The sequence below is a fragment of the Haliotis cracherodii genome, unplaced genomic scaffold, assembly GCF_022045235.1.
Source record: "Haliotis cracherodii isolate W230 unplaced genomic scaffold, xgHalCrac1.p SCAF_8, whole genome shotgun sequence".
Taxonomy (NCBI): Eukaryota; Metazoa; Mollusca; class Gastropoda; order Lepetellida; family Haliotidae; genus Haliotis; species Haliotis cracherodii.
Genome location: NW_027266341.1, coordinates 23,626,511 through 23,651,516, shown reverse-complemented (window position 1 = coordinate 23,651,516; position 25,006 = coordinate 23,626,511). Strand labels below are relative to the sequence as shown.

The window sequence follows — 25,006 nt, the reverse complement described above, 5'->3', positions numbered from 1 at the left end:
TCTCCGAGGATGATAACGAGCATGATGACTCACGTCGTTTCCTATCCATTTTTTTTCTCTGCACTGCAAAAAGATAATTATTAAATTCTTCCTTCCCCAAGAGGGCGCAGAAATTACATCTTTCCTCTGCAGTGCAGCTGGTAGAGGTTGTATGAGGGTCCGAATCTGAAACATGTAATTTGCATAGGTTACATGTTTTCATAACTCGGATAGGGGCTGCATACAAGTCCAAATTAAGAAAACATCTAATGCAAAAAATATAAAAAATAATCGTTATATATGATGTATAGAATACTACCGAAGATTATTCAAGCAAAAATAATTTTTAAAAAGGGTTAATTTTTTATGGATGGCTTGGATTATGATGCACAGAAAAACATTTCAAGCTGCCAAGATGGTGCGAAAAAGAGAGAGTGATGAGTTACTGGGCTTGGTCACATGGTTGCGGTGCGCATACGCGGAGTAAGGGTGCGTTTGGGTGAGCTGTTTTCTCTGTTCTTTGAGAACAGCACAGGAAGTTTCCACTACCTACCGTATTCGACCCATTAAGCGCCCAGGGTGCTTAAAAAAAGACGGAAGGGGTGGGCGATTATTGGGACCAATTCAGAGTCAAATTGGCGTAAATTCATTAGTAAGCCTTACCATATTTTCTTGAGAATAGTGCTCACTTTTTTTCCAAAAAACACAGCTGTGTAGAAGGGGGTGCGCATTATACACGAATTAATGAGTTTTGATGTTTTTTCCCCCCATGGAAAGACATTACTGTGATCACGTAACACCAGAAATACCATGTCAACAAATCCATACTGAAGTTCGCAAATTATTCATGTAATTACACTGTCTGGCTATAAAAAGTGTTCTTTGTATATCTGGACTTATGTTTGTAACTTATTTCATTAATTTTACTCAAAATTCCTTTTAATATTGTTTTAATTAATTTCGGCGAAATCGTGTGGCGCTTATTGGGGGAGGGGCGCTTAATGGGTCGAATAAGGTATTCGGAAAAGAGAGAGATAAGCAATCAATATGATTCAGGATAAGTATAAATTGCAAATGTAGTATACTATGATGATGTTCTTCAGTCCGCATTGCAATATAGATGGGTATATATTGAAGGTTTCTGCCATGGATCACGTATTAGGTGGGGTCGGGCTATTGACTGCGATATACAGTAACCTGTGTTTCAGTGTAGAGAAGGACCAAAGCCCATAGAATTCTCATGAGCCACGTTTGCCAAACACAGCCACCTGAAGAATATCACCATCAGTACTTCAGCTGCTTTAAACACTACATTTTCTATCATGTGGTGTATTCACTGTAAATTCGGGATGATTGATGAATAACTCAGATGTTTTATTCTTGCCACCTGGTGCTAATTTTCACATATCTCCCGGGATCACATTTCGGTAAGCCTACGCTAACCACTGAATCTATTTTGTGGTTCTTGTGATCTCAAATTACCTCCCCTTGATTTTTATTAACATTTTACAAACCAATCAAATATCCAGATAAGGAAATGGGACTTGCCACTGCTAGTTTTAATGGACATGTAGACGTCCATTCCATAAAAAAGATTTACAAGGGCTTTCTATTGCATGTCAGTTTTTCAGTGTTGATTATCGGTACATGATACTGAGATGGTACAGTAGTAGCTGTAGGCTGTATCTCACGCCACGAGTCTGTGTTTGTACTATGCCTCTGGTCCACCAATCAGTTTAGTGAGCATTTTTCCTAAAATGTTGTATTTCAACGTATACAATTCATCCTGATGCTGTAGAAAGAAAGATTTTATCTGTATTCTTTACTTAAGAGAATGTTTAAGTTTGTACAATTTTCCATTGTTGCCTGGGCCCCATTCCACAAATCGATCGTAGCGCTAAGATGATTGTAACTCCCATACTTTAACATAGGCTTACGATAGTTGTAATGCTGAGATGGCTTTGTGGAATGGGATCCTGGATATCAAAGTGCCATATATACTGCTCTACTTTTGATAGGGATATTTTTATCTTTCCATATGACACAAAACTGATTCAAGTTATGTTAAGTGTATATTTAAATAGAATGACATATTTGATTATCCCTATCAAAATTTGAGTATTATATTATTTCCCAGTGAAAGAGAATGAAAGATATGTTCCTGTCTTCTTTGATTAAACTTGTTAACAGAAGAAGTTTTATTTGGTACAATCTTATAATGATTGTTTATGCATTTACCTGAGTTGTCTGGGTGATAATGCTGCCATTTTATTGAGATTCCGGTGAAACTGAATGAAAGATATATTGTTTGATTTTGTCAAACTTTTACACTGATTGTATTTGCGTTCATCCAAGGTCCCATCAAATTCATCTTATTTCATTGAATGTTTTACCTTTTCATGACACTCACTCACTCACTGAAAGAAGAAAGTATTCTACTGTAAATGTACAGTCTTGTTAAAACATGTCTTTCCATTTTGATATATATGATGCCGCTGAAATTATTTGATATTCACCATGCTAACTGTATTTGCTTGGGAACAGTGCATGACAGACTTAGATATTGTTGTGTAAGTCTGTTAATATTGGTTGTTGATTTATGAATAAATATGTGAACATGTTATTAGTTGTTTTGATCTTACTTCTACTCCACATCTATTTGAAAGTTCTCACTGTGGTGGTGACAAAGTAGCCATTCAAGGATCTGGGTTCGATTCTCATCTTCTCCAATTTTATGGCCTGTCCATGGTATCCCCCAGTGATAGGCATCAGTACACATGTGACCCTAAACACGGGGCCCCCCTCCCACATCAAGATGACAAACTGTGACATAACTGAAAGACTGTTTAAAACGGCATAAAGCCCAACTCACTCACTCAGAAGTGACACTGAAGTTGGAGGTCAAACGCCTAAAAAACCCAGTGAGCAAATAAGGTGTTTTGACCTAGGTTGTCCAAGTATTCCTGAGCTGTCTTCTGCAACAAAGCCAAAGTGGTACATGTTTGAGATCTGCAACAGTTCGGGCTTTCCTCCCACATTAAGCTGACATGCTGTGATATAACTGGAATACTGTTCAAAGAGGCGTTAAACCCAACTCACTCACTCACTCTGCAACAGTGTATTAGATCTGAATAAACCTGCATGTGCCACACCTAACATTTAGACTAACAGTGTATATACTACTCAAGAGAAGTTAACCATAGTTATGTAAAAAAATTGGGTGTTCTTTAACTTCTTTTGAGTAGTATATTTGTTAAGTTAGTCACGCTTTTTTTAGGACGTAGTCAGAATGGGAACAACAGCCTACTCAAGCAAACATTGTTGCAGTTAATATGTACTCTTCAGGTTTGACTTCAAATTTGTTTACAGATTGTGTCAACCGTAAAATATCTGAAGTGGATGTTTTTATTATGAAATGCACTTCTTTTCTTATAACCTGCCAAACGCATTTTTCTTCCACTATAAAAAAGAAGTGTGCATACAATAAGTGTAACTACAAGACAATAGGTTTAACTACAAGACAATAGGTTTAACTAGAAGACAATAGGTTTAACTACAAGACAATAGGTACAACTACAAGACAATAGGTTTAACTACAAGACAATAGGTTTAACTGCAAGACAAAAGGTTTAACTAGAAGACAATAGGTTTAACTACAAGGCAATAGGTAATGACTAGACAATAGGTAATGACTAGACAATAGGTAATGACAAGACAATAGGTAATGACAAGATAGGTTTAACTACAAGACAATATGTAATGACTAGACAAAAGGTAATGACAAGACAATAGGTAATGACTAGACAATGGGTAATGACAAGACAATAGGTAATGACAAGACAATAGGTTTAACTACAAGGCAATAGGTAATGACTAGACAATGGGTAATGACAAGACAATAGGTAATGACAAGACAATAGGTTTAACTACAAGGCAATAGGTAATGACTAGACAAAAGGTTTAACTACAAGGCAATAGGTAATGACTAGACAAAAGGTTTAACTACAAGGCAATAGGTAATGACTAGACAGTAGGTTTAACTACAAGGCAATAGGTAATGGCAAGACAATAGGTTTAACTGCAAGACAGTAGGTAATGACAAGACAGTAGGTTTAACTGCAAGACAATAGGTTTAACGCCAAGACAATAGGTAATGACAATACAATAGGTAATGACAAGACAATAGGTTTAACTGCAAGACAATAGGTTTAACTGCAAGACAATAGGTTTAGCTACAAGACAATAGGTTTAGCTTTAAGACAATAGGTTTAGCTTTAAGAGAATAGGTTTAGCTACAAGACAATAGGTTAAGCTTCAAGACAATAGGTTAAGCTTCAAGACAATAGGTTTAACTGCAAGACAATAGGTTTAGCTTTAAGAGAATAGGTTTAGCTACAAGACAACAGGTTTAGCTACAAGACAATGGCTAATAACAAGACAATAGGACATGACAAGACAATAGGTTAACAAAAGCAAACCAAATGTCTTATATTTCTATTTTTCCAAACAAGCCTGGTCGTACATGAGTGTGGTAACATTGTCATTGTAGGTCGGCTAGAGGAGGCATTGAAGCTGTACACTGAAGGCATTAAGAACAACCCCTTGTCTGCCGCCATGTATGCCAAGAGAGCTCGGTGAGTATTGTCTTGTTCAGGCAGGTGATATGATGTGATGGTATGTGTTGTTTGTTGTTTATTTGTTGTTTAACAATTCAGCAATATTCCAGCTATAAGACGGCAGTCTGTAAATAATTCAGTCTAGACCAGACAATCCAGTGATTGATATCTTGTATGTGATAATATTAACATGAACAACCCCTTCTGCCATGTATGCAAAGAGGGTTGGTTGATTGGTTGGTTGTTTAACGCTGCACTCAGCAATATTCCAGCTATATGACGTCAGTCTGTAAATAATTGAGTCTGGACCAGACAATCCAGTGATTAATATCATGAGCATCGATCCACGCAATTGGGATTGATGACATGTATCGACCAAGCCGGCGAGTCTGACCACCAGATCCCGTTAGTCGCCTCGTACGACAAGCATAGTCGCCTTTTACGGCAAGCGTGGGTTGCTGAAGACCTATTCTAACCCGGATCTTCACGGGTCTTGAGGGTCCATATTATGTTTCGAGGTATGTCAGCACTAGCTTCTGGGAAATATCTGAGACCAGCATCACTTCAGGCTATCCTCCCACATTAAGCTGACAAGTCGTGATATAACTGGAATAAGTCAGCGAGCCTGACCACCCGATCCCGTTAGTCGTCTCTTACGACAAGCATAGTCGCCTTTTACGACAAGTAAAGAGGGCTAGGTGAGAATTGTCTTGTACAGGCAGATGCTATGGTATGATAATTTGTGTGAAAACTGTGGCGAATTAGGCACCACGAGGAGGGCCATACATTGAGTGGAATATTCATCTTTCTGAACTCTCATCAATGACACTTTTACTTTTCAGATGACATAACCCCACTCTGACAGTTTGTATGAATTTTCTTCCTGACATTTTTTCAGGGTATTTATTCGGCTCAACAAACCAAAGAAAGCGATTCACGACTGTACAAAAGCCATAGATCTGAATCCCGACTCGGCCCCCGGTTACAAGTGGCGGGGGAAAGCATACAGGTAAGGACTGCTCCCAGGGAGGTGTGCTCATTCATGCCCTTGGATTTGGTGGTTTGTTGTTTAATGCCGCACTCAGCAATATTCCAGCTATATGACAGCGGTCTGTAAATAATCGAGTCTGGACCAGACAATCCAGTGATAAATATCAAGAGCATCGATCCCAGGCAATTGGGATCGATGACATTCATCAACCAAGTCAGCAAGCCTGACCACCTGATCTATTGAGGAAGCATTTTGTGTAGCATAGTCCCTTTAATTGCTCACATTTCTTGTTTCTTTCTTGATTGATTTACCAACCCCTTTTTTAAGAAGAAAGAACAATTCAGTTTTTTGGAGATAAAAATAAGATCTGAGAGGATTCTTGATGAAATGTAGATATGGTTAAAGGGACATTGCTATGTAGCCAAGATTTGTTCGGTCGGAAATGTGTTAATCTGGACAATTTCGCCAGGGAATGTTGCCTTCAAAGTAGGTTTCACAGTAAATTGTTCATTGATCCTTTTGTGGAACTTCATTTTCAAGCCAACATTTTGTCTCTCCAATATGAACGCCTCCATGATCTAGTGGTAGAGCGTCCCGCAGAGAGTGGAAGGTCCGGGGTTTGATCCCCAGCCGCGTCATACCAAAAGACTTTAAGAGATGGTACTTGTTGTTACCCTGTCTGGTGCTCTAGATTAAGGACTGGTGGGCTCGGGGTCAGTATGCTGTGTCTGAGTGGGGTATTCGTGTTAAACTGCAGCATGGTATCTCAGTGAGCTAGCACTATAAAATGGCATCAGTCCGGACTAGTACAAGCAGCCACACCCACATGCACACGTGCATGCATGTTGCTATACCCCATTTCACCTCACCTCACGTCTTCAATACAGAACAAGTCAGTTTCATCCACAAGTCTAACGACCATTTCCCCCATCAAGCTTTTTTCAAATATTTACATGCCAACAGTGTTGTCTTAACTTCAAATTTTGGTACTGTAAACCTTGTTAACCTGGATACTGTTAATCTGGAAGCCCCACTCTCTGAACAATGTCTTCCAGAATACTGCTTTGTATGCAAAGTGATATAACTCAATACCCGTGATTGGTTAATCTAGAAATTTTCAATCGTCCCGATAATTGATGGGTTTCCTTATTTTGGCGGTCAAGTGGACTCAAAGCCTTTATTTGTTTAGGTCCAAGGTTTAAACATCAGTGTCTCGGAAAAATGTCATAAATTGAAAACAGTAGTCTTAAGACAAGTCCTGAACGATTGCGCATGGTCAGAGGCCGTTATTTAAAAATAGATATATCGCTCACCAACTAAAAGCAATCAACAAGTGCAAGATTATTAATAGATGTATTCAACTGTATTAGGTATTCTTTAAATTATTACCCTCAGAAAAAGTAGTACCAAATTATGAAAAACAAGCATATATTCCTAAACAGGCATACAGATCTTCTGCATCCCAGTGGGTGCAATCTTTTTTTCGTTTGTTGTAGATTTTTTTGCATATAGGATGTTGAATGTTGCATCAGGCAATGTTGATAACTGTCACTGAATTTGAATTTGAGAATTAGAGTGTTCGTGTAATGAGTTTTTTAATATCTTCATCCAGGATGTTGGGTCAGTGGGAGCCTGCCTACCATGACCTGACACTAGCGTGCAAGCTGGACTACGACGACGACGCTAATGCCCTGCTCCACGATGTAACACCCAATGTAAGTACACGCCTCTGTAACATTACTCCTGTGAGTTTCTAGCCCTGCAAATGTCAGTAAAAATTCTCCCAATTGGATGGACAAATCATCTGTCCTTTCCAAACACTGGTTGAAGAATGGGAAAAAACCTGTTTGCAACAATATACAGTCATGCCTCGTTTATACGGACTTCAGATATCCTGAAACCTCGGTTCCCGGACGATTTTCATTCAAAACTAAATAATTACTATATAAATTTACCCGTATATCCGGAAATTCAGTTTCTGGAACCGGACGGTCATTTTCATACACAAAACACTAAAAATGCACTCAAAATTGTCTCACTTATCCGGACAATACACTTCTACATGTAATCCCCTTCGATAAATATGGCGTCTGTGGAGGTCAGAGGTCAAAGTTGTGTAAGTATGGCCTGTCAACCAGCGAAACGTAAGCGACACGCAGTTACAGCACGCGAAAAAAATGTCTGTTTAAAGAAAAACACCCTTCAGCAAGTTTAGAAACCATCAGTAACCATTATGGCACTGAATTTGGACATACCATAGGAAAATCGACAATTGGTGACATTTTAAAAGACAAGCAGAAGTGGCTAAATCTCCTGGAAAATGGATGTATCTGTTTGCTCTGTCATCTGTCATGAGTTGCATAATTGAAGGGAAGTAACTCTTCCAGTAAGAAGCTGGTTTCAGTTATACGGAAATTCGTTTATACGGATGAATTGTGAAATGACGCAAGTGTCCGTATAAACGAGGCACGACTGTACTAGACAAAAGCTTTTAAAGTTACGATGATTGCTTTTGATTTTTTTAATCGTTTCTTTAATACAAGTGAATATTTTAATACATTTGAAATTGAGACATTTGTGTGCTCTGTGACATGAAAGATGAAAACAATAATTAATTATGGATACCGTAATGGATGTATTTATGCCCCTCCCTGATAACTTTCTATTGCAATAAATGTATATATTATATTATCTGACAATGTGACAAGTCCTCAAGATATTGTCAGTTTCATTATAGAATAAAGTTTCATAACATTAGAGGTGTAACGATACGCTGGGGTTGCAATACGATAAGTATCCCGGTACGATGGGTGCGATATGATACAGTACTTTTATTTCACATGTTGATATTCTTCTTTTTGCTGTTTTTTTATGTTTGTTGTGTTTGATGGTTAACGCCGCACTCAGCAATAGTCCAGCTATATGATGGCAGTCTGTAAATACTAGAGTCTGGACCAGACAATCCAGTGATTAACATCATGAGCATTGATCCCCGCAATTTGGATAAAATGACATGCATCAACCAAGTCAGCAAGCTTGACCACCCAATCCACTTAGTTGACTCTTACAACAAGCATAGTTGCTTTTTACGGCAAGCATGGGTTGCTGAAGACCTATAATACGGCATATCTTCACGGGTCTCTCTTTTGCTGGTGAATCACATCTCTGAATCATTTGTTATTAAATTTCAGAGATCAAAGAGGGGATATTGAATTGCAGAAACATAGGGTAGAGGGCGCTGTAAATGTCATGCTATATATGTCCAACCATGAAATACTAGAGAATCTCCATTAGCTGTTTTTTTTCACAGTTTCTGTTATTATTCACATGTGTTTACACCGATATTACTTGTAATGCAATGTATCATATGTATCGCAATATAGGGGTCGTAAACTGATGTATTGTATCATGGGACTTGTATCACGGGCAATACTGTATCGCCGTATCGCTACACCACTACATAACATGCCGAGTCAAGTTTTCATGTATCGTGTCGCAGCCTTATGATCCAGATGTGACAAGCATTGCTTGGTCAGGTCTAGTTCATCTTTGATGATGGAGGAACCGTGTTTGTAACATGCCGAGTCAAGTTTTCATGTATCGTGTCGCAGCCTTATGATCCAGATGTGACAAGCATTGCTTGGTCAGGTCTAGTTCATCTTTGATGATGGAGGAACCGTGTTGTAACATGGCAGATGACAAGTTTTCATGTATCGTGTCGCAGCCTTATGATCCAGATGTGACAAGCATTGCTTGGTCAGGTCTAGTTCATCTTTGATGATGGAGGAACCGTGTTGTAACATGGCAGATGACAAGTTTTCATGTATCGTGTCGCAGCCTTATGATCCAGATGTGACAAGCATTGCTTGGTCAGATCTAGTTCATCTTTGATGATGGAGGAACCGTGTTGTAACATGGCAGATGACAAGTTTTCATGTATCGTGTCGCAGCCTTATGATCCAGATGTGACAAGCATTGCTTGGTCAGATCTAGTTCATCTTTGATGATGGAAGAACTGTGTTGTAACATGGCAGATGTGAAGTTTTCATGTATCGTGTCGCAGCCTTATGATCCAGATGTGACAAGCATTGCTTGGTCAGGTCTAGTTCGTCTTTGATGATGGAGGAACCGTGTTTGTAACATGCCGAGTCAAGTTTCCATGTACCGTATTGCATAGAGCTGAGTATCGCCTGGTATCTTGTGATGCGATTCATATCACAATACGGACTAAAAATACCACTGGTATCACGATACACCACATCAAATAGTAAGAAATGATAAAATCACTGAAATACAGCTTAAAAGCCTCTTTGTTCATCATACATTTATGTATTGATACCTCAAAAACTTTAACAAAGAAAACCACAAGAACAAAACAGGTTTAAATGAAGTTGGTGCATCCTCAGCTAACACATCCTTGTGTTCTGCCATGCTCACAGGTGGCGCTATGCTACTTCTGCCATTATGGAAGGTAACTCTATTAGTTCCTGTTCTATTTATATACATAACTTGTACACAACAAATGTTATGTTTTTGTGTATAGTATCGCAGGCTTATGATCTAGATATAGAACTTGTACACAGTTAATGTTGTGTTCTTGTGTACAGTGTCACAGATACATAACTTGTACACAACAAATGTTATGTTTTTGTGTAAAGTATCGCAGGCTTATGATCTAGATATAGAACTTGTACACGATTAATGTTGTGTTCTTGTGTACAGTGTCACAGATACATAACTTGTACACAACAAATGTTATGTTTTTTTGTATAGTATCGCAGGCTTATGATCTAGATATAGAACTTGTACACAGTTAATGTTGTGTTCTTGTGTACAGTGTCACAGATACATAACTTGTACACAACAAATGTTATGTTTTTGTGTATAGTATCGCAGGCTTATGATCCAGATATAGAACTTGTACACAGTTAATGTTGTGTTCTTGTGTACAGTGTCACAGATACATAACTTGTACACAACAAATGTTATGTTTTTGTGTATAGTATCGCAGGCTTATGATCCAGATATAGAACTTGTACACAGTTAATGTTGTGTTCTTGTGTACAGTGTCACAGATACATAACTTGTACACAACAAATGTTATGTTTTTGTGTATAGTATCGCAGGCTTATGATCCAGATATAGAACTTGTACACAGTTAATGTTGTGTTTTTGTGTATAGTATCACAGGCTTATGATCCAGATATAGAACTGGATAATGACCCAGATGGGACTGGTATTGTTTGATTGGGTCTAGGTTCTCTTCTGGTGATGGAACAAATAACCAAATGTAGCTTTTGTAAACCACTTTTATTGTCATACTCACTACACGGATGACAGATTCAGTTACTCATAACAGCCAAGTTATCTTACACCGACACACCCAACATCAATACATGTGTACATCAATTCTTATACTCAGCATAATACATAACTAGTTTCTTCAACATGCATGGATAATTCTTGAAAAGGGCCATGGTCAAATTGCAACAACAAAACTGAAAGGAAAGATGGGCTTTTGTACAGTGATTTTGGCAGGGACATATCTTGTGGCCATTTTCATGATTTCATCAACAAACTAGTGGCCTATACCTACAAACTAGTGGCCCAGGGCCCACTTGCACAAAGCGATCTTAGCGCCAAGACTATCGTAAGCCTATGTTAAAGTATGGGAGTTACGATCATCTTAGCGCTAAGATCGCTTTGTGCAAGTGGGCCCAGGACACCCCCAATATTTAATTTCATGGTACCTATAGAAAATATAAGGGATTATTGAAATCATGAAGTGTAGTGCTCTGTAATTATTTTAATTATGGGACCTATATATTTCTTGTCAAGGATTGGGTACACTGTATATATTATGTGCTGCCCTCGGGTCCCTATATGGGTGAAATAAGGCTGATGCGACGTTAAATTTTAACTCACTCACGCGGGATGCAATATTGTTTTTTTTTCGGCATCCGTTTTATACATTTGTGCATGCTGGACTCATGTTTCTGCGTCATGTAAAACCCTGGACATTCCACTGGTCTTTAATTCCAGAATTGATGTTATCTTTAGGACATTTTGGATGACAATAAGTCAATGTCCAAGAAAATGAACCAATCTGAAACTCTGCTATACAACTCTTAGAATATGACAGCTTCAGCTTTCTTCTAGAGGACACTAAGAGATAAGGACCCCATCAGTGTCTGCTTATGGCCGTTGATTTTCTTTTTTGATGGCGCAGAAATTGTAATCATTTTTACATATCGCAGTCTCTTTTGCCTGAATCTTGAATCTAGTGAACTTTGTCTGGTGAGCTCAGCTGACAATAGTCCACATGTTGCAACAAAAATCAATGAAAATGTCTTCCTAAAATCAATCTTTGACCCTGCAATTACTCTGTTAGCTTTTTGTTGATTTGTAAATCAGACATTTTGCACGTTTCATGGACATTTAGCACGTTTCATGGACATTTAGCATGTTTCATGGACATTTAGCATGTTTCATGGACATTTAGCATGTTTCATAGACATTTAGCATGTTTCAAGGACAGTTAGCACGTTAAGCATGTTTAATGAGGCGACAATAAATAAACATTAAAGTCCAATCACAGCTCAGATAATAATAGTCCCTATGTTAAGACTAAGACTATCGAAAATGTCTTTGATAGATGTTTGTATGTTGATAGACACCAAGTGTGGTCCCAGATGTCTGTTTTATAGACGGTGGGCCAGTGATCTATTTCTTGGGCCTATAAACCTCCAAAACTTTATCCATGACAATGTTATAGAGGTTCCAGATACCATTTATTGTAATGTAGATGATGTCAGTTTTTGTAAGAAGACATTTTTATACCCCAAACACAACATCAACTAATGTGACTTAGAGGGGTGATCAGGCTCACTGACTAGGTTGATGCCTGTCATCGTATCCCTATTGCACGGATCGATGCTCATGATGTTATTCACTTGATTGTCTGGTCCAGACTCGATTATTTACAGACCGCCGTAAAACAACAAACCAACCAACCAACCAGCATCATGAGTTTTCATGCAATGATAGGGGCGGTCGGGTAGCCTAGTGGTTAAAGCGTTCGCTCGTCACGCCGAAGACCCGGGTTCGATTCCCGACATGGGTACAATGTGTGAAGCCCATTTCTGGTGTCCCCCGCCGTGATATAGCTGGAATATTGCTAAAAGCGGCGTAAAACTATACTCACTCACTCACTCATGCAATGATACGATACGCAATTCATTCTTTGCTGTATCAATACAAGACAATACACTTGGTAAAATAAATTACTTACCACTCATTTTATGACCGCTAGCATTTTTGTCCGTCAAATATCACAAAATGTGTTGTAATTCGCATTTCAAGTTCACTACTAAAAATCACTGCTACAAACATGTGGCCACAGCTTGCTTTTCCTTTGGAAATATTTATGGTTAAGATATTTCAATGTGATATGACAAAATATGCGTATTACGGTACATATCATATCGTGACCTATTTATCACTCCTAGTAACTTATCATATACATTATTTATTTGGTATACATCGTTTTCAGATCAGCTTTATTGTGCAGTCATTGGTGATTTAAAAGGTCTGTACAGCAGATGAAAGCAACAAAATAAAATGTTTCAAACAAATATGGGAATGCTTATAAAAAACAAACAAAAATGTATCTTATACATGTGAAAAATACTTTTGCTCACAAAGCCATCACACAAGCACATGACAAATATTAAACTTTAAAGGGTTAATTTAGGCTATCATAAATCGGTTGAGCCTTACATTTGTTATAGCTTAATTTACCGATCCGTCAACCATAGAAAAGTCAGAATGACAAGTAGTTTTTAAGCCCACCAATGGTCAAGATCACTTTGACTTTGAAAACAATCCAAGGGATATTTGTATATTTCCCACAATGAATCACCTTTTATGCATCTTCACCAAGCAATCAAAATCAAACTTTAAGATGTTTAAAAAAATCCTGTACAATGCATTTTTTATTTTATTGACCTTCCCAACAAATTTTCACTGTCAAAATCTGTAAATAAAAAAGGAACAAAGGTCTGGCTTTAGGAGTTTCTAAGGGACTGTCTGCAACTGTTCGGATGAGGCTAAAATATATGGTATATAGAGTTCAGTGTTATCTTTCATACGACCTCTATATTAGATGTTTCTGCCCATCCTCCATGCAGACAGGTAATGAAGAGATGGTTAGAGGTATAATTCAAGGTTAATAGAAATAGTGTTTAAAACTTGGATCAGAATCAAGACATTCAATAATTAATTATTCAACTTATTGTTTCACAGCAAAAAAAATGTTATTCAGTAATTGTGTATATAACAAAATTATTCAGAAAGAATGATAACAGATATTTGTAAGGATACAAATCTTAGGATAGAAATGTCATTCTTTGATCTCACCATGACTATCTTTGGTTGCTAGTTTATCTGGCAAGTGTTGGAACTCTGAGTGATATGTGTTGCACATCCACAACAATCTTAGCAAATATCAGTAATACAAAAAGAGCCACAACAGCCATTCGATACATTCACAGGGGGATTAGAACCAGACCCTATACATAACTGTCAATCACACCAACCACTTGACTAGCAAACTGCCCCTCTGGACCTAGCATGGCAGGATGAAGGCCTCGCCTAGGATCTAGTGTGTATACAAATCTGGGCAAAAAAGTCTATTGAACAGATTTTTTTATCTATTTCAAAGATGTGTAAAAATGTATTTCTTTGTTGTTCTGTTAATTTATCAACACAGTAACACAAAGAGTTAATACATCAGAATTTCTTTTACAAAATACAATTTGACCTCATAGTCAATAAACTAGCATTGTGGAATAATTGTATCATGGAATAAAATAACATTTCTATTCCACTAAAACAGAAATTAGTCCTTAGCAACAATTTTTTTTTTCACATTTAGAAAAAAAGGTAAATGCTTAATCAAAGAAATTAAAAAGGTGCACAGGGATCTTACCATGGTTACCTATCACAGAAAGGGTACGGATATGAGACATAATGGCGCCACGTTATGGCTTCTTCTTGGTACATGTGTCCTTGGTACATGTCCCTGGTGCAGGTTTGAGAGAAGCCAGAAGCTGTGGTAGCTTGGTGTTAATAGCCGCCTCAAGTTTCACCATATCACATGTGTACATAGGTGTCCACGGGCAGTAGGCACTCAAAGGCTTAAACAAATCCACAGAGTTTATCGAAAAGAATTCCAGATATTCCTTGGCTGATGGTAAATCATGTCGACTTATGTCCTTGTTGGACAGAATACTTTTGAATAAGTTGTAGTTGTCTGGATCCATGATGATCTTCTTGAAGAGCTCCTCGTTTCTGCTAAACTTCCACCAATTGTTTTCGTTAAACACGCCGATGTACCTGTCAATAATGAGTGCATGTAGGCGGACATAAAATGCATGTCGTCGGATGAACGACACTTTGTTTTCTATTTGATTCTGCATGACTTGATTTAGGTCATGCAACAGTGCAAGTTCTTCGTCATAGAACAACTGAGCCATGCTGTGATCAGTCTTTACATTGGTCCAGAATGTTCCAACATATACTCTTGGTGGCTCCACGACATTGACCAAAGGAGCCAAGCTCCAAAACAGGGCTCCATACACCCTCATCAACTCCTGGGCTGACACTGTGTCTGCTTTGTTGAGGATAAGACGAATTTTCGCCTCATGTCCTTTGACCTGTTTGAAGAGAATCGAGAGCTCGGATCCCACGTCCAGTTTGGTTGGATCAAAAACAAGGAATATGATATCAGCTCTGTCGATGAACCATTGACACACTTCGTTGAATGGGTATCCACGTTGTTGCTGTTTCTTGTTCTCGATGATCCCGGGGGTATCGACAATGGAGACTTTCTGAAGGAGCTTTGAGGGAAACTGTATCCCTTGAAGGCGTTCTGTGAAGCCCTGGACAGAGACAAATTGGAAAAGATGGTTGCATGAACTATTTTTTATATTGAGGGTTCATTTGGTTGGTTTGTTGTTTAACGCTGCACTCAGCAATAATCCAGCTATATGACGGTGTTCCGTAAATAATCAAGTCTGGACCAGACAATCAGGTGATTGATATCATGAGCATGGATCCACGCAATTGGGATCGATGACATGCATCAACCAAGTCAGCGAGTCTGACCACCTGATCCCGTTAGTCGCCTCGTAAGACAAGCATAGTCGCCTTTTACGGCAAGCATGGGTTGCTGAAGACCTAGTCTACCCCGGATCTTCACGAGTCTTGAGGGTTCATATTATGTTTCGAGGTACAGCTGTATGTCAGCACTAGCTTCTGGGAAACATCTGAGACCTGCATCACTTCAGGCTTTCCTCCCACATTAAGCTGACAGGTCGGGATATAACTGGAATACTGTTAAACCCAACTCACTGATATATTGATGCAAAATTTTCAATTTATCTGACATGAAATATGTTTGGTTGATTATGTTAATTGATATAAAATACTTTTCAATTTTTGAACACCTCCCAAATAATTGGTAACTCTAACGCTGTGAGCTAATACATGTTCATTGTGGTGATATATAGATTCATTTTAACATAAACAAATCTTATCCCAAATAAGGCACCAGAAGACAAACACTTGAGCTGGACATTGAACTTACAAGCCCGAACTTCTGAAGAGGGGAGAAGTGGTTGGTCTTATCTGTGACAAGTTCCATGCCCTTGATGGTGCGGTAGTGGGGACCGTCCAGTAGAACGGTGAAGTCACTGGTTGTTGGCTCAGCTCCTGGTGGGATATTATCAAACATTCACTTCACAGTCAGATTTCCTGCTTTGTTGGGAAATATAGCTTGTATGAGTTTCCTTACAGAGAATACAGCTTGTATACACCACCACATTAGGGTATTAAGATTTTTCAGGCTTGACTTTCACAAAATTCAGTCTGGACATCAAAATGTATTTGCTGTTGGCCATTGCTTGGAATACTGGTTGTCTTCACCTTAAATCTCTCATGATTTCAGCTTGTATTTACCTCTACCTATGAATATATAGCCAGGCACCATGAGGCACAACTACCTGGGGATTACAGCTCGTATTTACCACTACCTTGGGGGTTACAGCTATATTTACTACAACCTTGGGATATATAACCTGGCACCCCCACCTGGGGATTACAGCTTGTATTTACCACTACCTTGGGGTTACAGCTTGTATTTACCACTACTTTTGGGTTACAGCTTGTATTTACCACAACCTTGGGGTTACAGCTCGTATTTACCACAACCTTGGGATATATAACCTGGCACCCCCACCTGGGGATTACAGCTTGTATTTACCACTACTTTTGGGTTACAGTTCGTATTTACCACAACCTTGGGATATATAACCTGGCACCCTCACCTGGGGATTACAGCTCGTATTTACCTGTATGCAGTCTCTGGTGAGACCCCTCCATAGACAGAAGATAGTTGATCATGGTGGACTTGCCTACACTCCATGGACCCAGGAACAACACCAAAGGCTTGGCAAATATCTCACCCTCTGAAGTCAATACATATTAACAGATGATGAAGAAATATGATTAAAGAATTATTCAATAATAAAGCTCAAATTGCAGTTGATATTGATAGATAATACCTGACCAAAGATTAACTGCCATGATTTTAGAACGTAAATGGAGAATAATGGTTTTATTATCAGAAGAAGAAACATATTAACATGGCATTATTCTAATCATGATTAACATTTGGCAAAATGAAAAAAATAATTCTGGAAGATTATTTCAAATAAGCTAGTGAATCGGTTGTGGTGGTATTAGAATAACCTGAGATGGCATCCCTGTTGAGGTCAGAGAATCGATAGGCATCTTCCAAAGGTTTGACATCATCATTGTAGATTTTCAGCAGTGCCTGTAGAGTATCTTTAATCTTTGTGTCTGGAATATCAATTCAAGAACTGAGGATACCATGAGAGACAGTTCACAAATTAAAGGCTTAGTTTGTTTGCTGTTTAACGCCGCATTCAGCAATATTCCAGCTATGTGACGGCGGTCTGTAAATAATCCTGTCTGGACCAGACAATCCAGTGATTAATATCATGAGCATCAATCCATGCAATTGGGAAACGATGACATGCATCTACCAAGTCAGCGAGCCTGACCACCCGATCCCGTTTGGCAGCTCTTACGACAAACATAGTCGCCATTTACGGCAAGCATGGGTTGCTGAAGACCTACTGTACCCCGGATCTTCATGGGTTCCCAAATTAAAGCTGCCCTATGTGACAGTTCAGCATATCCTCATTGTTAGTCCACTGTCTTTGTATGATCAGTGCATGTGAACATTGTACAGAAACAGTGAACAGAATAGGATCAGTACTACTGTGAACTGACACATGCATGTGAACAACTGGGTTCTACAACTGGGTTCAAACTAGTGTTTGAAAAAAATATCTTTGTAGAAAGGCAGTATTTGTTGTCTTGGACAATGATGTCAATGAACAGGACATGAATATTATGAATCTCTTTTTATACAACGGTATGATGTCTGCTGGTTTGTATTCTTGTTAAACGGGGGGTACAGTCGTCTAAGGCACTGCAGAGTTGCATCCCTTGGGCATGCCAGGAACCTATCATTGTGGGTTTGAATCCCAGTTCACCCTGATTATGTTTCTAGGTCTGTCAGCACCATGTTTGTACTTGTGAGTTTTACCAAAGTGGTAAAGCTGACACGCAGTGATAGTACTGGAATACTGTTCAACGTATTGTTAAAGAAGTTGAACCCAACTCACTCATTTTTAATCTTTTGTTATTTTACATCTTTAGGACAATATGAAACTCTTTTTATTAAATGTTTGGGGACTTGAAGAATGGCTTTGTGAGCAGGAATTGACCTTGTACTGTTGAGGACGTGATCGGTTTGTCCAGTTGTAGGATTTTGTCTATGTGGTCATGGCTCTTGTTAGAATCTTTCCTGCTTCCAGTTTGCGGCTCTTTGAAATGGGTGTCGTCCACAGACACAACAGGTGGTCTTTCCTTCGGCACAATATCAACTGGCTTTTCTGAAATAGATGTGGTTAGGCCTTTTACAGTATGTTATACATGGATAGCTGTTGGCTGTTGTCACTGAGCTGTGCTACAAGATAAATGTTGCCTGATCGTGTACAGTGATAATATGTTGAGTTTAATCTTGCTCGGAGCCATACATGTAGTCTCTCTCACAGTCCCTTAACTTTATGATTTTCCCTTCCATCCAACCTTTTCTGTAATGCAAAATCCCTAAATAAAGTCTAGATTTTCCTCAGGTCCAGGTTAAGGTTCAGAATCTCCCTGGTGCTCCTTTTCAATATATATGTAGTTATTTGTTTCTATCAAAATTATATGGAGGTCGAGAAACCACACAGTCATATTCAGCCTAATAATTGAGTCTGGACCAATAACCAGTGAGGGATATTCAGAGCAACATCCTGCACAGTCAATACAATGCCTTAAAGCCCACACAATGTGTGAAGCCCTTTTCTGACGTCCCCCTCTGTGATACGTCCCCCTCTGTGATACGGCTGGAATATGGCCACAATCAGCAGCATAAAACCGTTACATACTCACTCACTCACTCACTCACTCGCGCATAAAACCATACACCAGCCCTTGACACTGACCAAAATTTGTCAGTGGTCGAATGGACCAGCACCAAAAAGATCTACTGGTCCTGTCGGATATACTGGACACAACGGTGCTTAGAGTTTAGACTTGATGTAAAGCCGATTTCAAAAGTCTTACAAAGTTTGTTCATCCTAAAAATAACATCAGACCACCAGACCACCATTTGTCAAATTTTACTTGTCCTTAAGAAAATATACTAGACTCTGACCAGCGGACCAGTGTTAGTGTCGAGCACTGATATATACTCACTCACTCACAAATCAAAAATAATAAATAATTTAGATGCTCTTCTTTTGAAATTCTTGTACTGACAAGTAACAATTTTTTAATATTTTTTTTAAATTTGTTGTCATCCATACTATTGTTTGTGGAAATCTGACAACTGGCATGTTGTGACCATATTATACTGTTTGTACTATACTACTCAACTTTTGATAGGGATAATCAAATATGTCATTCTATTCAGATATACACTTGACATATGAGAATCAGTTTTGTGTCATATGGAAAGATAAAAACATTATATATTATATCTACGTAGACCCATACTACTGAAGCAGCACCAGACTGGGCTATTTTATTGCACTGTAAGCAGGAAATAAGTAGTGTTGATATTACCCCTGCACACCTGCTGAAGGAGTTTTTGCAGGTGCAAAGCTACTTGTACCTAGATTTCCTCCGTCTATTAATAAGGTATGCAGGGAATTTTGTGAGAGATGATTTAGCAACACGTACCAAGCAAGATAATTATGTTTTCAATGTTCAGATTAACTGGCACTGGTTTTATGCCAGTAAATAATAAACATATTAAATCTGTGGTCTTTATGAATTAATGTACAATGTACTCGGAACGATGCTGAAAGAAAGTTCCCACACTGATCATCCCAAGTCTGCGTTCATAGATCTCCATTTGAGGATTCTCACTTTATTTCAGAGTTAAAACATGGTGGTTAATATAAGACCTTTTATCACATACTTAAGACTTTTCAATCAGATTTAAATTTAAGACCATCCAAATCTGTGGCCAAACATATGCAAACCTTGGAGAAAGGTATTCATGTCATTTTGACATGAATGTTTGTGGATCATGATATTCACTAGTGCTCAGCTCATTTTGGAGACGTGGTTTATGTGACTAGGGATAAGCAGTCTCAATTGATTTTATTGATTAAACTTTTTCCAGGCCCTTTGTCTGTTTTTAACTCTCAAACAATACATTATGAGTCACAATGTAGCTTATTTTTTTATACTTATTTGATTTATTTATTAGATCATGTAAGCTTAATTGTTTGATTTTCCATTAAAAAAAAGAGGACAGGTTGTCTTTGTTTCTGTAAAAACACCTCACATGGAGTTGAATGTGGGGACCTCAGTCTCATGCTCTGGAGGAAATAGCCATTGATCAGCGCCGACATGTTCAGCAACAGTGATTCAGAGTAACACATGCTGCCAATCACCTATGGTATTCACCAGGGTCTGTCTTGGCTCTCAAGGAGATATAACATTTCCATTCATTAGGAATCTGTGTAAAATGTCATGTTTTGTGTAATGTTGTGTTTCACTTGATATGGATACTTGTTTCAGAAATTCAACTGTTCGACTCTCAGGATAAATAAGACTATTTTCAGTTTGGCAATTAAGCTTCACACCAGTAACATCTGTTTGATATCCTGCCAACAATAGTTGAAATCAATCACTTTCACCCCCATTTTAACAAATGGATTGATCTATTCATTTGATACTGGTATGTTACATTCATGGTAGAAGGGGTAGAAGGGTAGTGTTCAGCATAGGAATGTCTAACAAATGAAGCTTAATTACTCAGCCATAAAAGGCTTGAGGAAAGTGAGGTGGTAGATAGGTAATTGTTTGAGGCATGCTTGAATAGTGATTTCCATTTGGGCAAGCAATAATAAAACTGTTTCAGCATTTTTGTTGGAAAAGAAATTAATTTGGAAATATGAGTATCTTTGATGAGTGTAGGAATACAATGAAATATCACCGACACCAGCTGGGCTCACACGCAAAAACGATCTTAGCTCCACAGCTATCGTAAATGTATGATAATAGTATTGATTCAACTTTCATGTATCTATTTGCGTGACTGGTATGCTAAGTTGTTTTTTGTAATCCTTTGGATTGTTTTCTTTTCACAACTTAAAAAAAATAACATCAACGCGAGAGAATAGTCTTCAATTATTAGCAGAAGCAGATCCCATTGGGCGTAAAATTATATGAATGGATCACTGATCACAAAAAGCAACATACTACTAAAAAATATTGACAGATTAACTTAGTATGAACAAAACGAGTGAACCTTAACTTTCTTTGAGTAGTATATATTTGTAGCACAATTTGAACATCAGTTCAGTTCAACATGCAAGACAATCTTTTGTTTATACACTCATGTTATCTAACAGTCTACGATAAAATTAAATAGTATGTGTTATGTTCACCTTTTAACTAGGGGCACCTGCTGGTATATTTTGAATTTCACCGCTGTCCATCTCAAACTCTCCTATATTTGAGGGGCACAGGAGTCACAGTAATCTAAGGCACCGCAATTTGCTGTGCAGCGTTGCATCAACTGTAGGTTTCATCAAAGTGGTAAACGTCTGAGACCTGCATCACTTCAGGCTTTCCTTTCACATAAGCAAACTGACACGCTGTGATGTAACTGGAATACTGTTCAAAGCAGAGTTAAACCCAACTCACTCACTCAAGTGTTTGTATGAAAAATGGACCCATGTAAGATAGAAATATGGCAGATGTATATGCAGTGAAGTAAAGTGTGATGAAGAAGTTAAATGTTAGTAGATCATTTATAAAAGACAACTTTATCTTAAAAACATGCCATCATCTGAGTATTTACAATGAATGTCTCTGTGACGCCACACCTGTCATTATAGTGCAAGTAGTAACGATAAACATGGTTGTCCGAAAACGTATATGATCCAAGGTTGAACTAGGTGATGAAAAAAAACAATGAGCTGGTCAGATAACTGCAACCTAAATTTATGTTGAGCCTTGCATGGCTTTCTAGGAACTGAGATAGACTTGTGTGACCCTTATTCACAACTGAGACAGTCACATCAAAATAGGTCGGAATTATCCATTTCTCAGCATGCTCAGGATGTCTACTTTCACTTTACATTCAGGGAAATGTCAGATTGCAAGGAGTGTAATCAGTAAAAAAGAGACCTCATCATCTGGCTATCTTTTAGTACTGACATAGTCACATTAAAAGATGTGTGTCAATTCCCCAGGACAGGGCTGGGATGGGTAACTCAGGTACCCGGGTCGGGTGGGTACTTAGTAGGACCCGAGTGCCCACAGGACTACTCGGACCCGTGGTTAGTCATGTGATATATATACCGGGTAGTTTAATGACAAAAACTATCTAGAACTATATGGTTACACTACAAGTCACTAATGTTCGCATTTCTTTCTGACAATGCACCCATTCCTTCTGACTTTTCATATGGTTAAATAAAGATGACCAGATTGTTAAATACATGTATCTAAATGCGTTTTGCAAGTGCTGTGGTAAAAAAAAAAATCCCAATTGGACATTTTGTATCTCTTGAGACCTACAGTGGGTACCCGGATAGGGTTGGGTAATAGGGGGGTGGGTACCAGGGTAGTACATTTGGACTCGTCCCAGCCCTACCCGAGGATTTCTACTTTCATTTTACACAGTTTACATCCAAATAAAGCCTAAATAGCACATACAAGTGAATGATGAGAGCTAGCATCATGTTAACGTGTCTGTGTAAATCCTATCATGCATTATTATCATGGGAGAATATTTCCTTACTATATGTAAGCCCAGTCAACAACCAGATTTCTACATATCCTAATATTACTCTGGTTCATTAATTAAGTAAAACATATCAAATAAATATTCATATTTATAGATTATTCAGGAAATGACATGGTGGTTTTCCTTTCAGTTTATCTGATAGTTATGTTGAAGGTATCGATTTTAAAAAGGAGAAAAGTTGAAAATTTTGTTTTTGTTGGTAGGGCTTTTAGCCTATCAGTTTACAAATCATTTAGATCTATGTTGAGAAAATCTCCAGAAAACAATTCAATCCAAATAGCCATGACAGTTGTAACTTAAAAAAACACAAGATGCCCAGATCAAAACATGAGGATAGTACTACCTTTATCATCTGCAAGTATTCCCTCTAAACTTGCTCTGACCACCAAAAGCAAGAGACACCGGTTCACAATGTGGCAAGTGGAGGCAGCCATCTTGAATTCATCTGATGCCCCTTACAGCAAAGAAAATCTGTCATCCAATTGGGCCAGTCTACTATTGTATAGGGGTGATGGTTTGGTCCTTTACAATTTATAGTCAAGAGATAGCAGGGTTGTTACGGACGAGACAGTAATGAGATATTGGCAGGATTGTGAATACATAAGGATTTGGTGAGAGGTTATGTTAGATTATATCAAATTGGAGCATATGGAATCAGACATAAAGAGTGGTTGTTCAGTGTGCATGCTGATTTTATCTTACCCATTCGCCATGGCAACTATGAAATTATTTTTTTTAATAATTGTGCATTTAAGCAAAGACATATATAGATGTGTATACATCTTGAGATACCAGTTTTAGAAACATAAAAAAAATATGTTTTAGGCAGTTATAAACTTGAATTCACTGCACTTGAAAACTCCAGTTTCCAAATTCAGATTAATTTTTGTGCCAGTCACAGCATAATTCTCTTTTTTTAAAAAGGTTTTAGGGAATTTTTTTAATAGGAATGTATTTTTGAATATCAATTCAATTTTAAATTAATATGTCAACTCCTCTATTTTGACCAAACACTTTTCATGACAGTGATTAATTTATTGACATGCTTGAGGTGCAAGATAAAGACTTGAAATGCCATTGAGAAATATTTTAAAAGTAGTCATCCATGGTTTGAGGTATTTCTTTTCTAAAAACCTCTAAATGCTGATCATTGAATTAGTCTGCTTAATCTTCCCTGCCAAGATGTGTCTGGAAAAGTACTTGAAGTGTCATAAATCACTCTTTCATTCACTCACTCACTCACTTTCTCACTCTCTTACTCACTCACTCTGTTGGGCAAGAGAAATTAATTCCTTTCCGAACAACAAGTTTAATCTTTTCACAATACGTATCTTTTCACACACATGGTTGTTTCCTTGTAATGTCTGAAGTTCACATTGTGCACCTAGGTATTTCCTTAAACTGAGGATGTAAATTTTAAAAAGGATAGACAAGATCGACAAACAATAGGATTACATGAAGATTTCCTTTACCGTTGTATATTTATTTCTTGTTGAGAGACTCAATCTAAATTAGGTTTTGATGTAAACCCTATGAGTCACCCTAAAAGAATAATGACAGCCTCAAGCAGAGGGTCATCAAAACTTGTATACATATTTTGGAGTGTCATGTTATTTCATGATAAAATATGAACATGCTTTGTCTTGTCAGGGAGGGTTAAGAAAAAAATGTACTTTAGGACTTTAGGAGGGTCATCCAAAAATATGACAAGCAGCGGGGAATGGTTATTATTATCCCCAGCTACGACGTGGGGCAGGGGATGTTAGAACAGAGTTTGTTCCTCTATCCGTCTGTCTGCTTCTGAAAGGGGACAAATTTTCTCAAAAACTATTTAAGTCAGAGTGAAATTTTGCACGCTGTCACAGGTCAAATGAGTTCAAAAATTGGTTTTGCGACACCGAGTTATGGCCCTTGCTTTGTTTTTTCAGATTAGGGCATACTGCATGAAAT

At 38.1% G+C, this 25,006-nt stretch overlaps 2 protein-coding genes across 2 annotated transcripts in view; one reads left to right on the top strand and one right to left on the bottom strand.

Annotated features, from left to right (window-relative positions):
- LOC139450249 (hsc70-interacting protein-like) overlaps positions 1-25,006 on the top strand; it is a 57,379-nt gene that overhangs the window by 23,803 nt on the left and 8,570 nt on the right. The window contains exons 6-8 of the mRNA XM_071231927.1: positions 4,529-4,613; positions 5,494-5,604; positions 7,199-7,301. Of these exons, the coding sequence (XP_071088028.1) occupies positions 4,529-4,613; positions 5,494-5,604; positions 7,199-7,301 (299 nt within the window). The remainder of the gene's footprint in view (positions 1-4,528; positions 4,614-5,493; positions 5,605-7,198; positions 7,302-25,006) is intronic.
- On the bottom strand, positions 12,805-23,496 carry LOC139449648 (sarcalumenin-like). The gene is made up of 6 exons (XM_071231126.1): positions 23,400-23,496; positions 18,465-18,632; positions 17,398-17,508; positions 16,998-17,114; positions 16,235-16,359; positions 12,805-15,527 (listed from the first exon to the last, which is right to left on the bottom strand). Exons 1-6 carry the CDS (start codon positions 23,488-23,490, stop codon positions 14,628-14,630), a joined length of 1,512 nt encoding a protein of 503 aa, XP_071087227.1. The 5' UTR covers positions 23,491-23,496; the 3' UTR covers positions 12,805-14,627.

Coding starts and splice junctions, on each gene's coding strand:
- LOC139449648 (XM_071231126.1), bottom strand. CDS start 23,490: ATGGCTGCCTCCACTTGCCACATTGTGAACCGGTGTCTCTTGCTTTTG. Junction 17,509..18,464: donor CACGTCCTCAACAGTACAAG/GTCAATTCCTGC, acceptor TTGATATTCCAG/ACACAAAGATTAAAGATACT. Junction 15,528..16,234: donor CTCTTCAGAAGTTCGGGCTT/GTAAGTTCAATG, acceptor GTCTCTGTCCAG/GGCTTCACAGAACGCCTTCA.